Below are 16,964 nucleotides of genomic sequence, written 5' to 3'. Positions count from 1 at the left end.
ACAGATGAGATTATCGTGATGAATCAATGCAGTATGCAACTTTGTATTAATAACATAATAACACAATATATTAGTTATTACAATGTTATGTTGTAGAATGTAGATTATACCAGAAGTTTTCAATTTTTGTTCCGCAAGCTTCACTGAGGAAGTTTTGAAATCAACACTACTTTATCACTAGATAAATCAAAACGTAGTCTGACTATGTTTCCAATTAAAACTATTTTCAAAATCGCTCCTAAAAATATATTTTAATAATGTTTTTTTTTAATTTATAAAATAAAATAATTAATTAATTTCACTGATGAGGATTTCATTAATATTTCACTGACAATCGCAAAAGAATCGAACAAACAACTAATAAGCCACCAGAATATTTCTCCAGTAAAAAAAGAAAAAAAAATATTTTGCGACTCAAAATCAAATATTTTATACAATTTTTTGCTCGCAATTAAGCCAACATCAACGGAAAGCGAGCGAGTATTCTCGGCAGCAGGAATATTCACTACGAAAATTAAAAATCTGATTCTTCCCCAAATGTCTTGTTCTTTTTAAAAACTTATTTTGTTCAGTAAAAATAAAATATGCATTCTTGTTTTTATAATATTTATTTATTTTAATTAAATTAAGACCATCGTGACCTAACATGTTACCCCAATGTGTCACAATGGACAAAAAACAATAATTTTACAATTACTATTTTGTATATAAATAAATTAGATAAGCAAATGTATAAATTAATAAATAAATTAGATAAATAAATAAATAAATTAGATAAACAAATGTTGCAAAAATTACAAAATAGGGCAATGAGAGTAATCATAATCAATATAATAATCTTAAATAAAAATAGATTAACTAATTGTAAAAGTATGATTGATAGATTAGAATGGTTGAATGTTCAAGAAATATTGAGTATGAATGTTTTAGTATTTATATATAAGTTAGAAAATAATATGTTACCAGAATATTTTAATAAGTATTTAATAAGAAATAAAGATGTACATAAATATAATACTAGAAATAGAGAAAATTTAAAGATAATTAAGTATAAGAAAACGAGTACGGCTAGGGGAATTATGTACGGAGGTTTTGATTTATATAATAGTCTTCCAAGAGAAATCCGAAACAGCAAAAATATAACGGGTTTCATAAATGGAATAAAAAAACACCTTCGTACATATAGAAATAAATTATAATATTAAGACTTTATTATTGTCTATTTTTATTTTTTCTTTCTGTTATGTATTTTTTATATATTTTTATATGTGTTTACTAAATTTGTTAGATGTAAAGATTAGCTATTAAGCTAAATAAATTAATAAAATAAATAAATAAATAAATAATATACATATGTGTATACGTATTATGTATACACATATAATTGAAAATGCGTTTTTTGTAGTTCTTATAAATAATAAATAAATATAACAAAAAATTTTGCTGCTTCGATGTTTTTAAAAATCCTGCTCTGTCATATATTCATCACTTCGTTCTACACAACAGTCAAACTAAAAATAAAAATAAAATGTTACATGATATTGACATACTAACGTAGTAACAAGTTCCTGCCATCATTATTAATTAATTTGCCATCCAACGATCGTTATTAGCATTTATTTGAGGTTATCACAAACACAGCCTTGACCATAATGATGGGTCACCTCTTAAAACGGTGTGTAACTCTTTGTAAGTGGATAGTCTGACTGAAATATTTTAGCAAGTAGTTTTAACCATAATTCAGAGAACTATACAAAGGAATTTGTCGTTATTAATTGCTCACTTGGGTTTTAATAAATATTGCAGGTCAAATTGTTCAGTCTCGCTTCAGCTGCGTGATTTATGCCTTTGGGACCGCTGGTGTAGTACACGTGCGTCGAAGAGTCGGAGAAGATTGCCTAGCACCCAAAGTCAAATATTATGGCGGAAGCGTTATGGTCTGGGGTTGCATGGCAGCAGCAGGGGTAGGAAACCTGCACTTATAAGAGTAATATGAATAGTGACATTTGTAATTCAATGTTGGAATCTACTTTAATGGATTCCTACTGAAAAATATTTCCAAGCACAGAGTACGCTGATTCCAGCAAGAAAACGCTCCATGCCATACTTCGCTAAAAAGCAGGGATTAGTTTGCGGCAAATGGTTTGACGCTTTTAAGATGGCCTACACAATCACCAAATCTAAATCATAGACGCAATAGAAAAAATTGTATCCGTCCACCCGCAAGTCATTAGTTGACAGTACGCCAAAAAGAGTTGCAGCTGTAATTATAGCTAAGGGTGGATCTAATAAATTTAAAAAATAAGCTAAAATACACACTTAGTCGGTTTAAATAAACTTAAAATAATCTTAGTCGGTTTTTTAAACTTAAATATTTTCACGATTTTATAAACATTGTAGTTTACAAAGAAAAATCTGTACCGTAAAAAATTGCTAAAGAAAAATATAATATTTTTTGCTGTGCGACTTGGTAGTTTTTGAAGAAAGACGCATTGATCTTGTTTTTTTCATATAAAAGAGGTCTAAGAAGATAACTTGCGAATTGTTTGTTGAATTACATTACATGTGAGATGTGACCCCGTAGAGCGCGGCGGCGATATGAAAAGTTTTTGGAATAATTTTATGGAATAATCCATAAATTTCGCGCTGCATGGCGAAACGGAACTCTCGGAATTTTTTTGTTTTTGTTATATAGTATAATAAATACAATATTTCTGCTTACTTAAATATATTATAAGCACAATATATATCATTGGCAAATATGTATGTATATATCAAAAGCAAACCATCGAAAAATTTCACACTGCGCTGCCAAATATCTATTGAAATTTTATTAAAATAAAAAGGGAGTATTCAAAACGAAAGTAAATAAATAATATTATTATTATTAGTGTTCCTAAAATAAATACAAGCACAATAGATGAGTGGTATATGTAGATGACCGATACCTGCAAGACCTGTGTTCGAATCCCATAGTGTTTTCGAATTTTTATCGTGTCTGAGAGATCGGAATTAGTGATTGTAACATAATAATAAATCCGAGCATCATCGCAAATTGGATTTTTAACGATTTCCATAATGTTTCTATAAACTTATTTTAAGCTTAGCTCAAGGGGTTACTAATACCTAAAAGACGCGGGTTCGAATCCCAAATAGTGCTTCGTATCTAGAAAATCAGAATTAGTGATTAATATATAATTATAATTCCGATCCAAAATCATACATTTGGTTTTCCTAGATTTTGCAAATTTAACTGATTAGTATAATCGAGCTAGGTCGTGCATAGTGACATTTATTGATTAAGCTGTAATAATTGTTTATGATTAATAACATACGTATCACTGATTTTCAGACTTTGATTTCAGTCTGGTGTCTCACTACTTACTTAATAATTGTTGATTGTGTTGACCCAGTTGTAACGTATAGTATAGTGGAGTAACGCCTGTGATGTTCCAGCGAAAGATTCACAATATATAAATAAGTTAGATTAGTTCAATAGATAGCATTATTGCGACAATATGAAGCAAATTAGAGTGACTTCTGATCCAAAGTTAGGGGGAAGATTTTGAAAAGATGAGAGAAAATGCACACATTACATATAATTTGCCCAATTCACGTAATCGGCAGCTGATTTGCCTATTCAGCGTAATGGGTAATTTCACTTATCCGTATTCGCTCGGCGTTCGGAATTACCTAGCACCTCCTCTTGAAATTAAATCATTCGACGCGTAAACTAGAACCACCTGATTAATGGAATCGCTCTAAAATTAGTCACGAAGAGCAGGAACGGCTCTGCGCCACGTCTGCGGCGTATAATACAACATACATGACTACATTTATAGCCACAACCGCAAGTTTATTAACTCGGGTGCATCGACCATAAACGCGCAGAGATGAACGGCGCTTTATTAAAATTCGCTCGGCATACGTAATTGAACCACGTTTGCGCTGTGCGTATGCGCGAAAATTTCCATGCTACGCGACGATGGCCGACAATCGAGGCTTTATGGCCGAAGCGCGTCGCGTTGACAGCACTGGCGCGAGCCTTGAACAACTCAGGCCTGTGGTGGTTTAAAATTCTATCGATCATTAGAAAAAGATACTACTTAATTGCATAGAAACTCAAAAAAAGAAAGCAATTACGCATATAGTTTTACTTTTCAGCACCCTCCCCTTTGGCCCTCCTCTGACTTGACCTACCGAACCTTACAGAGGAAGTAAACATGCACATGAGGTAGAGCAAATTCAGATTTTTTACAATCTTGCGAAAACATACATATATACAAGACGAAGTGATCAAAGCGGTTTAACATAAATATTATAACTAATTTTTATCGTCGGCTTATATTATAAAACGTTAAACTATATTTGCGTAATAAACATGATGTACAAACAGTTTCAAATTGCGTCTCATTTTGTGTACAAGAACATCATTTGCTAAGGGATAGTAGTTTCAACTGATTTAATACAAAATAATGTCACTTTTTTGCTTATTGATTAATGATAAAATAATAAAATTTAAGTCAAGGTAGAGAGCGAATATGTTTTATTGATTTCGCAAGCACTGAATAAGTCCAACGTCAATAAACGAATTCACGTTACTTTGTCCAAAATATTTACGTTAAATGACTTAGTGAATATAATATGTAATAGACAAACAAACAAACAAACCGCTGTAAGACATATCGAGAACTGTGCAAATCTACATCGATAAGCAACATAATACTTTAAATATAAAAAAAGAGTATGCTGAAATAAATTTGTCAACAAACAAAGAGACTGGACACTTGAAGATCGAGCATAAGTATTTTGCTTCGACGAACGTAATAAATTTAAACTAATTAGTTAAGATTTAATATTATTTTTTATTAAATCTTCCGTTGTATTCTGACATGCGTAAGCCCAATGCGTTACAACGGGGTAAATCTGTACCAACTGAGTAAGTCAATCAGATATAATGATACCTATATTAATAAATATAAATTATTATGTGTAATATAATTTATAACCAATAGACGTCACTGCAGCTGAGGCCGTTTTCTTTTATAATAGCGCATTTTTTATAAATAAAAAGAGTGCCGCTGCCGGGTCTCGAACCCGCAACTTCAGTGTTACTAGTCTGAGACATTTCGGAATACGCTATTCCGTCCTTAAAATTAAAATTATGTTTCGTAGTGCTGATATTTATATTGAAATGCCAACATTTGCGTCAAAGGGTCGGAGAAGAATATCATATATAAGGCAAAAAAACGACGTAGGAACGACACTTGAACACTACTGGTTAAAATCAACGTTGAAATCGATTCCAATGGATTATTACATTACCAAATAAAATAATTCGGATAGAGATTTTCCCAACATATAAAATATTTTTCATATACAAATATTAGTTTTAAATATTTTTTTTTCAATTCTAGACTTTGACGTGAAAACAATACATGTGCATTGAGCGCCTTTACGCGAAAAACCATCATGGACGGGAAATGAAACGGGAAAATATGTCGTGTATGGTGTATGAAATATTTAGATGCTATTTTTTCGCAACTGCCAATATCCAATCTAACGGAGTAGGTAGATTTTTTAATTAAAATCGACGCACGAATACAGATCCGGCGCTGTTAAATGTTTAATATTTTTTATTTACTGCTATGCACGTGGGTTACTCATATAAGCGGCATTTTATGGGTATAAAACATAACTTGGATGCTTGAGGCATTAACGGACACTTGCTTTCGTAAATGGTCATTGGCTGCGCGTGGTTGGAGTATGAATTTCAAATTTAAAAAGTTAAAAATGTGAGAATTTAATACCACTGTAAATGCATAAAGTAGTATTTTATTAAAATAATTATTAAAACAGGTTTTGTAATATACGTACAAGAAACACAAAGAGAGTGCATAAATTATACAAGATCTCAATTGAACATATTTAATTTTAAAGCGTTTTTGTAGTAGTATAAAATAACATTTATTTAATTTAAAACTTTGAGAATCAGATCCAAATTCAACGTTAAATTCTCTCGCTTATGGAAACGCACGAAAGGCTCAAGGTATACATCATAAGCTCGTTGTATATGTATAACTTATTTAACATTCATTATCATACGCCTTATGGCTCTGAAATTGTACACGACAACAATGCTAATGCATAATTATACACACAAAAGGGCTACTTATATACGCTATATCCACCTAATATAACCGCTTTGAGTATATACTACGTATTATGTATACTAATCTAGAGAGTACAAAAAATCTGGGATAAGATATAGTGATATATGTTACTCTGAGTCGTAACACGGCTCACAAGATAGAAAACGAGATGAGCGTCATTTATCAGAGAGCGAACGTAAACGATGCAGGGGAAGAAAATTAGGTGGATACGGTGTTCCCTACAAACGTTTGTTCTTTCACTAACACGCGAACCTAGCATCAAGAAACGTTTAGGATAATTATATTTTTGTGCAAACGACGCCACATAGCGGCTGAATTAACCACACGTATTAATGACGAATACGCAAATCGTCACTTGCCGAGCATGCAAAATTCGATAATGGCAGGTGATCGAAGGTCAGATTTGCCCTTCGCGACCAAAGATCGAGGCCGGATTTTAAAAAAATATACAGAAGGGAAAAAATTATATTGTGCGGTGCTTATGCATGGTGGTAGTAGAGTTTAAAGAACAGCTGACGCGGGGTGAGTGTCCTGACCCCTTTTTAGAGACCCCTATTGTGACCCCGCCGATATGGCGAACGTGTGAAGCATGTGATACTACTCTTTTTTTGCGCTCACGGTGACAATACATTGTTAACGGGGTCATTATGCGGAGGCAAAACCGGGAGACGGTAGGGGAGCATTGAATCCAAGAGAGACAAGTAAACACGAGCACAAAAAAGACAACACATCATGAAAACGAAGGCGAACTCATTAGGGAGAAAAAATAATTAAATTAAAATATATATTAAAGAAATAAGTGAATTAAATAATAATTATTAAACTAAATAACAAGTAAAGATTTTTATTATTTGGAAGATGGAAGTATGGTAACTATATATTTATTAGGGTCTTCAAGCGTAACTGAGCAGATACACATCATATTTCGTAATAAAGATATGTTATGGTTTTAATAAAAAAAAAATCTAACTCTTTATTTTTAAGAATTACACAAAATCAAATTATAAGCAAAAAAATAATCATTCATTATTAAATTCTAAAACAGCAGTTTATCAAATTATGCTATCGATTTTTTGTCACTTAAAAACTATCACAGGACCAGTTCTATGATATTTTTTTAATCTTAATTTACTGCATTGGCCCAATCGATAGACGGTCAGTTAAAGCTGAGCGCGTATACCATTAAAAATGTTAGTCAGTTAGAACTGATGGAATATTTAAATTCTATATTTTTTAAATGTACTGACGGAACTGTCAGTTTAAACTGTTCGTGTGTAGGCGATTTGACAGTTGTGGTACGATCTTATGTGCGGCTAATGCATCGTTATCCGATTACATATTGTAAATAAATGATGTAACTGACAGTTAAATTTGAACTTATATTTTAGTTGTCAGTTAAAAGTGGAAGTTTTAACTGATCGTGTATCCCTTTTAGTCTCCCAATGCTAGTGTGAAGAATCGTCTAGTCCATATTTTAACCTGGGTGCTTTTTAATCATGAAAAGGGAGAAAAAAATACAGAAATCTTGAGAAAAATTCCAAATCGAGAATTTTCATTTCTGTGAGAATGTTTTTTTTTTTTGATAAAAATTAAAGAGAATACTGTATTTTCTGTTTGAAAATTAAGTTGTACGAATATTTTTTATATTTTTTTTATAACCGTTGCATAAGAAAGGGTGGTTCTGTGCCAGATGTTTGAACCAATTCCTGATCACAGTAATTTTCTTAAAAATTACTCAAAAACTTATTGTACGGACCCACCCTTTCCTATGCACCGATATAAAAATATGCAGCTGTTGTAAAACATTTAAAAATAATCTTATAAAATATTTTTTTCCAAAGAAAAAAGGCTATGATGATTTTTTCCAAAAATTTGCTGATGTGATATGATGTGACCTATATTTAAGCTAGGTCCTAAATAATAATCAGAAGTTTTACATTTGTATTACCCAATAAGTTTAAACATTAAATATGATTAAGTGATGTAGGATATAGAAAAACATCATAACTTAAGCTTGAATCTTTTGATACGAAAGAGCAACTGAGAATAAAAATAAATAATCACAGGCCCCAGAGTGTACATCACGAAGACCAATTAAGGAAAAACGCGCATGAATCGTCAAGATAAACTAGATCACATAGCTTTAGCATTCAACTATCGATTCGTACACCAGAAGGCATTCATGCCCCGTACATGGGAGTCGGATAATGTATTAATTTATAATGTACGAGTTATCACCGCGAGGAAGGCAAGTGGGAGTACTGACAGTGGGAGCCGACCGAGGCGAACCGAACGTAACTGTTTATTAGGAAACCTGATAGATTGGACGTGTTACAGTGGCACGTGTCGATATATTGGCAGATCAGATCTGCAAATCTATAAAATGGCACATAACTGGATATCCATCAGACAGTTAGCTGCATGGCACGATGGCGCCGATGCTGTGCAACACGCCAACTTTTTTGCCTCGATCGGCTGGCAGTAAAAATCAGGATAAAACAGTAAACAGTAACGTTTCGAGACAATTAATCGGTATACTAATATCATAGATGTGTTTTAGTCAAACCTTTGTGATCTGCGCGGAGTATCATCGTTATACCATTTTACGTCGTACAACGCGGCATACCTGAAAACAATAGAGAACATAGGTTAGATCATTTATTTTTGTGGACGTGTGTGTGGGTATTAGGGATTTTATGTCGAGACTTAATTTTATGATTTTGTGTCCCGCGGCTTTCAAAAAAAGTCATTAAAAATGTTTGCAGCGCTGAAAAAATAAATAAGCAGCTAATTGGTTTAATACATTTTTTACAAAAGTTCGACCATGTGCCATTAAAAACTATTTTCAAAGTTTCTCCCCAAATAAATATTTGAATAATGGGGAAGATTTATTAGAACGAATTTTTATAATATTGATACATAGTTCGAAAACGTATACTGAAATAATTACTGTCAATTTTAAATAAAAAAAAAAATTAAACAATCACCAGAATATTTAATTCGGTACAATATAATAAATGTAGTAAGATTTTGCATCCAGCCGGAGAACGCACTCAAAATCTAAATATTTTATAAAAATCTTTGCTCACAATTAAGCCAACATCAACGGAAAGCGAGCGAGTTTTCTCAACGGCATCAATATTCACTACCAAAATTAAATCTGATTCGTCCCTAAATGCTTTGGTCTAAAAATAAAATGTATATTCTTATTTTTATAATATAATTTCACAATTCATATTTTGTATATAGACTTTAAATAGGTAATAATAAAGAAATATAACACACATGATTTTACCAATAAGCAAACAAAAATCTTTTTTGCGCGGAATTCCCGAGACTTGGATACTATATAGTTCATCCAAAGCACCCCTATTTTTTATAGAAGCATGCGTTCGCGAGAGGAGAGGCTGTTATGCAACTCTTGGCGTGCGGTTTTATTGCACAATCACTGTGTCGATGCTATTTATATATTCAGGTATAATTCAAACGCGTCGTTGTGCAATAACGGCCTTAACACTGACACGGTTTGCACAATGCGCCATCTTGCCTCGCTTCGGATTGCGGTTGAATTCGCAATGTGTGAAACGAGCTAGTTAGTCTCGGCTCCAGGACTGACTCACTACGGTCACAACATCATAAAATTGGTCAATTATTTAGTAATTAGACCAACCTATTAACTAATGAAAGTCATTGTCATTATCAAAAGTACAAATATAAACTGTAGTATCATCAAGAATGACAGATCAAAGACCTAAAATATTTCCTGGAAATCATATCCTATGTCAATATATTTACAGAAAATGGTTCGTTAAAAAACACATGGAAATTTTACTACCTGACCTACTTTTAAATGAGCATTTCTCAAGAGTAAAACATATATTTTACGAAAGCAGCAGAGCATCTAAAAAGACGGATCTATATATGCTAGTGATAATTTGTTTCTGAATATTTTTATACAAAAAAAATACAATGCGCGGCCAAGTTGAACATTATATTTTTTTCAAAGAAATAGATAGTTTTTGATAAACCATTGAACATGCAGATTACTAGACAGTCATCTTATTTGGAGTATAATTAGCACGAACGAATCAGAGGCAGAGAATCCTCTCCTAGGTGCGGATAGGTTAGAAAATGAGTACAAAAAACACAGCCACAACAAGCGGGAAAACTCATAGATATAAGTTGGGCGAAAAACACATTTTTTTCCCAACAGCCGAGGAAATCATTAATGTTCTTGAGCAACAGCGATATACCAAAACCACAGGTTATAAATATTTTATTATAAAAGGAAATGTTTCATGGCGGTGATTAATTATTTATACGATCGTTTTGATTTACAATCAATTACAATGGAAATGCATGCTCATTATATGAAATTAATTACGGATTGTAATAGTCATTTATTGCTATGATTGCTATGACACCATCAGAATTATCTACGATCAAATACCAACTATGTATTTGCTTGCATAGCCGAAGGTCCATCGATAGTTGGTGTTCCAACATATATTGCGTTAACAGTTTTGAAAGTTTTAATCTAAGAAAACAAGCATTGGCGTTTCATCGAGATGTTTCGATGCTGTAGAAAATGGTGATGCAACTAAAACCTTATAAGATAAGGCCTTCGTACAGTAGATAGAAAATAAATGATTAAGTATCAACTGTCAAATCTTTTTTGTATTAATTTTGACTAATTCCGTACTGCTGATTATATTGGTTTGTATTTAATTTATCTGTAAAATTGACAAACAACCTTTGTGCAATGCATGTAATTTAACCCTTTGTGTGCTATATCTAATTTTCGCCAAAATTTGGAAGTGTGTATTGTGTAGAGGCTGCGGAAGCTGCCCTCACAGCCAAGATATAATGACTGCGAGACAAAGAGGCGTAATTGAGTTTCGCAACGTCGATTAGAGCAACTTCAATGCCGTGTGACGTAAGCGCCCAAGATGCAAGAGTTTGTTGCCACGCGGCGCTTAATGGGTTGATTGATGTTGGCGATAAGACACGCTCGCCCGTGGGATTTTGACCGAAGGAGTGAGATAAAAAATACTAAAATATATGGAAAAACTCGGCAATATTTGACGAGCGATGATTAATCCAAAAACAAACAAGAAGACGGCAAAAGCGTCAGAAAAAGCAAACAGAGCGACGCTCTCAAAAGAAATATTGTTTGCAGTGTAAAAATTTGCAAAAATGATTTTTTTCGCATTAAAAATACGCTCTCAGGTGAGACGCTAATGTAAAATTAATGAAGTGGTGGCATAATAAAAACTTTTTTTTTAGAAAATGTCACTGAAATGTTTCGGCACCGGATAATGTGCCAATGGTTATATTATCTTATTGTTTTGACCTTTGTTCCTTAAATGTGATAAAATAAGCTTACTTTAAAGCCTACGTAAATTAATTATAAAATGTACCTAAACTTAAGATAGTATACATGAAACTACTACCTTGTCAAACACCGAAAAAAAACGAAGAAATAATAAAAAAATACGTTGACTGGTTATACGACAAAGGAGAAATTTTATTTTTAAAATTACTCACTAAAAAACAAATAGCAGTTTAATCAATACTGAAATTTAAAAATACACACGCTGTCTGAACAGGGGGACGACTAGACCCCAGTCTTGTTCCGAATTCACATTATAATACATCTTTATATTGATTACAAGATCCTTCTGTGTTTAATGTCATTTTTTGTACGAACGGAACAAAAGGTTTTTTTATTTCAAAATATACTCAAAAATGCCAAAATACACATTTGGGTACAAAAACCCAAAATCAACTAAAAACATTACCACGTATATTATAAAACATAAATTAAATAATATTAGTATATGAGAATATAACAAAAAAAATCAAGAAAAATATAATACCAAAGTCCTTCTTTCGCACAGGCTCGATTAAGTGCGAGGAATCAAAATATATTTTTTTATCAGGGTCATTTATGTATGGCCTCTGACATTTTTAATATAAATTAGATAGAAACAATATATTGTCTATTTTGTATATTATGTATTATATCAGGTGTGTCAAATACGCGACATAAGTGGTGAATACATAGGGTTCGGTTATTATTGCGGAAACTAAAATACTGAAGAGTGAAAATTACGAATACAGTAGATTGCGCAAACAAAAATTCACAACATTGATAAAAGATAATTGAAATATAATATCAATATACAGGCGGCCCTCGACTTTCGAACGTTCCCGACTTTCGCACAATTCGCTATTTCGCACATTTAAAAAAAAAAAACAATTTTTTTAAATTTAAATTTTTTTAAAAAAAAGTTCTTATGCTTCAATCGGACGTTTGAATGATACAAACAGGTCTACGATATGTTCAATTTTTCAAAATAAAAATATAATTAAAGAATACGTTCAAAATTGTGTAAAATAAAGATATATTTCCACAATCTTTAATGATATGTTTCAAAAAAAAAACACAGCAAAAAAAACATGGATGAAATGGAAAATCTTTGTTATCGTAGATCGATGACCAACATCAAAAAGTTGTCCCTCTGAGTATTTCAATTATTCAAGCAAAAGCTCTTAGTTTGCACAAAGATTGGAAGGATAGATTAAAAAAATATTTTAACACGGTTTTTCAAGCATGTAACGGTTGGTTTTACAATTTTAAAATGAGGTATACTTTTCATAAAATTAAATTTACTGGAGAATGGGCTGATGCGGATAAAGATGCTGCAAAAGAATTCATTTCCTAATTATCCAAAATTATTGAAGATGTAGAATATTCCTCTAGCCAAATATTTAATGTAGTAAGACAGGTTTATTTTGGAAAACTCTTTAACAAGGAAAAATATGAATGAAGCTTTCACGCACCTTGACAAATTTTTAAATATTATGGAAGATTGTGATCCCAATGGAGAACGCATATCTCAAGTGCGTGGGGCGATCAATAAAAACATAGCATGTTATAAAATACTATATGAAGAAAAGAAAAAGAATAGTGGAAAACAGTTAACTCTTGATAACTTTTCAAAGGAAACACCCGCAAACCCCACTTAAACGTGTCTCTTAAACGCCTCTTAAACATTCTATATTTACTTGATAAATAAATATTTTAAAATACACACAATTTCAATTTTTTTACTTCCCTCGACATTCGTACATTCAACATATTATTTTTTTATTATTCTCAAACACAACTGGTTTGACATCTTTACAGGGTGACCGATCAAATACATTCTACATATACTTATTAATATATAATAAAAAAATAATTTGCGGAGTTTTCGGGTCCGTAATAATTAGGTCAATATATTATGTGGCACGCAAAAGGATTTCATGTGATTTGCGATAAAAATTGAACGTAGGATAGAAATAAGATTTTCACTACATTTGATTTCGATGACCTTTTTCGAGTGGAACCGATCTTCTTTTAGGTTGTCTAATGCCTAAAATATCCTTAGGTTATCGCAAAAGCGACCAGATATTTAATGTAGCTTGCGATGCATCATGACTTTGACATGCCTGTATAGATCAATGAATACACATTGCTCGTATACCCGGAAGTTTAAACTACACGACAAAGTCGTGCTATCAATAACAAATCATATGCCAACGATAACAATTTGAGCAAATGTTAACAAAGTAGTCATGAATGGAACGCATGAATGATCGGTATACAGTTTTATCAGGAACATAATTCCTTAAATTTGACATTGCATGACTAATATGTTTTTGTGTACGATTGAAAAGAAATAAATTCGCGAAAAATATTTTGCAAGATATACGTAATCTACGTACTCGTTATGAGGAATGTCTGAATAAGATAGTAAAGACGATTTGTCATTATGTACAATAATGATTCGTGGACTTATTTGCAAGAATCCGAGTCAGTAAACTGCATACATGATGCAACTCATTAATGAAAAAAATGTCCATCGAGCGAACACACCCTCCGCCTATACGCCCCGTTGCACACAAGAACAATGGGCGAGTCGTTTCCCACTTTCGCCATTTAAAACGGTGAATGTCAAAATTAAAAGGGACGCAGTCAGTGTACTTTTAACGTACACACACACATACACACACAAATACAAATGTTCTTTGACCTCCATAAAACAGAGCGTTTTACACGGAAATCGATGAGTAGACCCGCAGATATATAATGCGAGGTGGTACTGCTGCTGACGAAGACGAAGGCAAATTGTTACAATTAAAGCCAATTGAATAACCGCAGATGATATGCGTTCGTTAAGGGCCTTTATGGATCGCTCAATTGGCTTTTACTGGCAGTGTTTGAAAAGAGCTGAAAAGAAGGCGCGAATTGAACGCGTTTTGTATGTGTGCTACGTAGCGTCATTCACGTCAAAGGTATATATTCCAAAGAAGCGGAGCGAGTTACTGGAATATCAATCAGAACCTTTGGAGTGGTTTTTGAACAGCGTCCTATTCAATGAATAAATGAAAAAAATAACGCTGATCAAACGAGAAAAATGAGATGCCCCAATAGAAGCACTCCTAAATAAACCTGGAAGAATTGGAGCACTATGGATTTATTTTTACAAATCATTGTTCCGAGAAAATTATGATACAAATCTGGTTTGACCGGTTTTACTCAAATCAAAGTACGGTTCGTTCCGATTGTGCTTTTACTGAATTAACAACCGGAAACATTTTATTTGTTCTTCTTGAGTTATCTTAATTGATTGTCTGGTGCAAAAGTTGAATATCATTATGCAAGGTTTTACAATTAAATTAAATTATAAAGCAATCATATACGAGTAATTATTACGTTGTATTTATATAAATGGCAATATAAGGACGCGATAATCAATGTCGACTTGACCCATGAGTAAAAATCAAATATGAAAGCATTATGTTGTAGTAATTCCATTCCCTAGTAATCTGTCTACCATCTGTGATATATGACGATACTCTTAGACGATTCTGTACATGCATATATTTGCTATTCAATATATACACTTTATTTATATTTAATGACCCGTTTCCTGTGTGTAAAAATGCCGATTGTCGTCTAGAAGCATATTTTTTTAATTAGTGACGAATGTATTTATATTTCTCCTAAATCAGTAATCAAAACCCTCGCGTCTTTACAATATAATTTAAAAAATTATCATACTAATTCGCCTGCAATGTCATCGTCGAATCTTATTTAACATAACAATAAATTGCAAAACGTGAAATTCCAACTTGTTAAGAAACACAATGCTAATCATATTTGAAGGCTGCAATTACAATTAGCGAACTCGAGAATACGTAATGAACGTTTAAAGCGAGTCAAGCTGGATGCTGAAAAAACCGGGGAATTCCATTATCTTCCGGTCCTTTCCCGGAAGTCTTGGGGATTCTTAAGTATGACGCCTTAAATTTTCGCCCCTGCTTTGCCGGGGCTGAAATTTACGGTATCGATTCGGAAAATTAATGGCGCGCAGTAGCTGGGAACCGGTGCTAATTGACCGATCACCCGAGATTGATTGTCTGAACGTTTTAATTGCGAGCAACGTTGTGATTTATGCAACATTAGCGCTGCAATAAATTGCAATTGCGCCTAGGGCCAGTCTCGAATTGACTGACTTTCTAATCGGACGCCGATCGGCAGCGTGACATCACAATGAAGCTGCTGCTAATTGGGAGAGATCAACCCGAAGATTGACAACAAGGACTTGTTTAGTGGGTTTCACCGTTTTCACTTTCGAATGAGGGAAAAAGGCATTTTTATAAAGATCAATCTGAGCTTAAATAGTATTCGCACGTTGTTCAACACTACACGACCGAGAACGAAGGACAAACGATTTTTATCAGGCATTGTCCACAGGCAACCTTATGACCAACTTTCCGCGTAGCCTTGCGCCATGCAACGTGCGTTTGTAATTTTTTTGTATGTTTTTGGGAAAGCGACTTCGAACGTTGGGCAACGGTTGTGTTGTGCCCTTCACCGTTCACTTGACTACATTAGAGAAACGCTGGTTCGCGCTATAATCCAAATCAACCACCACCTGAGCTTAAATATTGGAGAAGACGCTGTTGTGCAACAGTAACGAAGGCTGTTTTGGCGAAATTCGCAACTCTGGAAACATTATTGAAGACTGACCAAGATTTTATTAACAGATGCCCTCGATAATTTTGCAAGGAGAAAATTGAGACTGATCGTAAAAAACCCAACATAAATCTTCTGAAGACCGAGTATAAACTGCAATGTGATTATATCTGAATGCATTGGTCCAATCATTCCTCTCATTCCAGAGTATTTTAAAAAGAAATAAAGATGTACACATATTTAATACTAGAAATAGAGATAATTAGGTATAAAAAAAACGAATACGGCCAGGGGAATATTGTATAATAATATTCCTAGGACAATTCGCAAAAATAAAAATAAAGAAAACGTTTTGATTATATTTGTTTAGTGCATAAACATTTAGCTATATTAGCTAAATAATCATGAGATATTGAGTGGTGGAAGTTTGGAAGATAACGCGTTGCGTGTTGAGTTTTATTTAGTCAATACAAAATTATTTCTGGTATTGAATTTTTATTATGTTACTCTCGGAGATTTTAAGCATATATTATAAAAAATATAAAAATGCTAAAAACCATCTCAAGACAAAATTGAATGCAAGAAGCATACGTATGTAATAATGGAATTCTTGACCTTCGTCACTGAAAGGGGACCGCTCTTATAAGGGCTCGCGCACACCACGACAGATGGCCGAATCGCGAAGGTGCGGTCGTTTAAAATTGCAAAAATTTACGAGGCACCGTCCCCGAAGACAACGGTGACATTTAAAAAGGAAAAAA

At 33.0% G+C, this 16,964-nt stretch overlaps 1 protein-coding gene across 9 annotated transcripts in view; it reads right to left on the bottom strand.

Moving 5' to 3' along the window:
• gus (splA/ryanodine receptor domain and SOCS box containing gustavus) overlaps positions 1 to 16,964 on the bottom strand; it is a 176,352-nt gene that overhangs the window by 27,083 nt on the left and 132,305 nt on the right. For 5 of the 9 annotated variants that reach the window (XM_088198307.1, XM_088198298.1, XM_088198308.1 and 2 more), the window contains one exon: positions 8,740 to 8,799. The exons of the other annotated variants lie outside the window; for them this stretch is intronic. Coding sequence is in view for 3 of the 5 variants with exons in the window: in XM_088198298.1 (XP_088054424.1) it covers positions 8,740 to 8,799 (60 nt within the window). In the remaining 2 variants the exon portion in view is untranslated. The remainder of the gene's footprint in view (positions 1 to 8,739; positions 8,800 to 16,964) is intronic. 9 annotated transcript variants of the gene reach the window in all.

The sequence above is a fragment of the Plectrocnemia conspersa genome, unplaced genomic scaffold (assembly GCF_051122295.1).
Source record: "Plectrocnemia conspersa isolate PC_06_02 unplaced genomic scaffold, ASM5112229v1 ptg000011l, whole genome shotgun sequence".
NCBI lineage: Eukaryota > Metazoa > Arthropoda > Insecta > Trichoptera > Polycentropodidae > Plectrocnemia > Plectrocnemia conspersa.
Note: the sequence above shows the minus strand (reverse complement) of the source record. Positions and strands in the feature narration are given on the sequence as shown.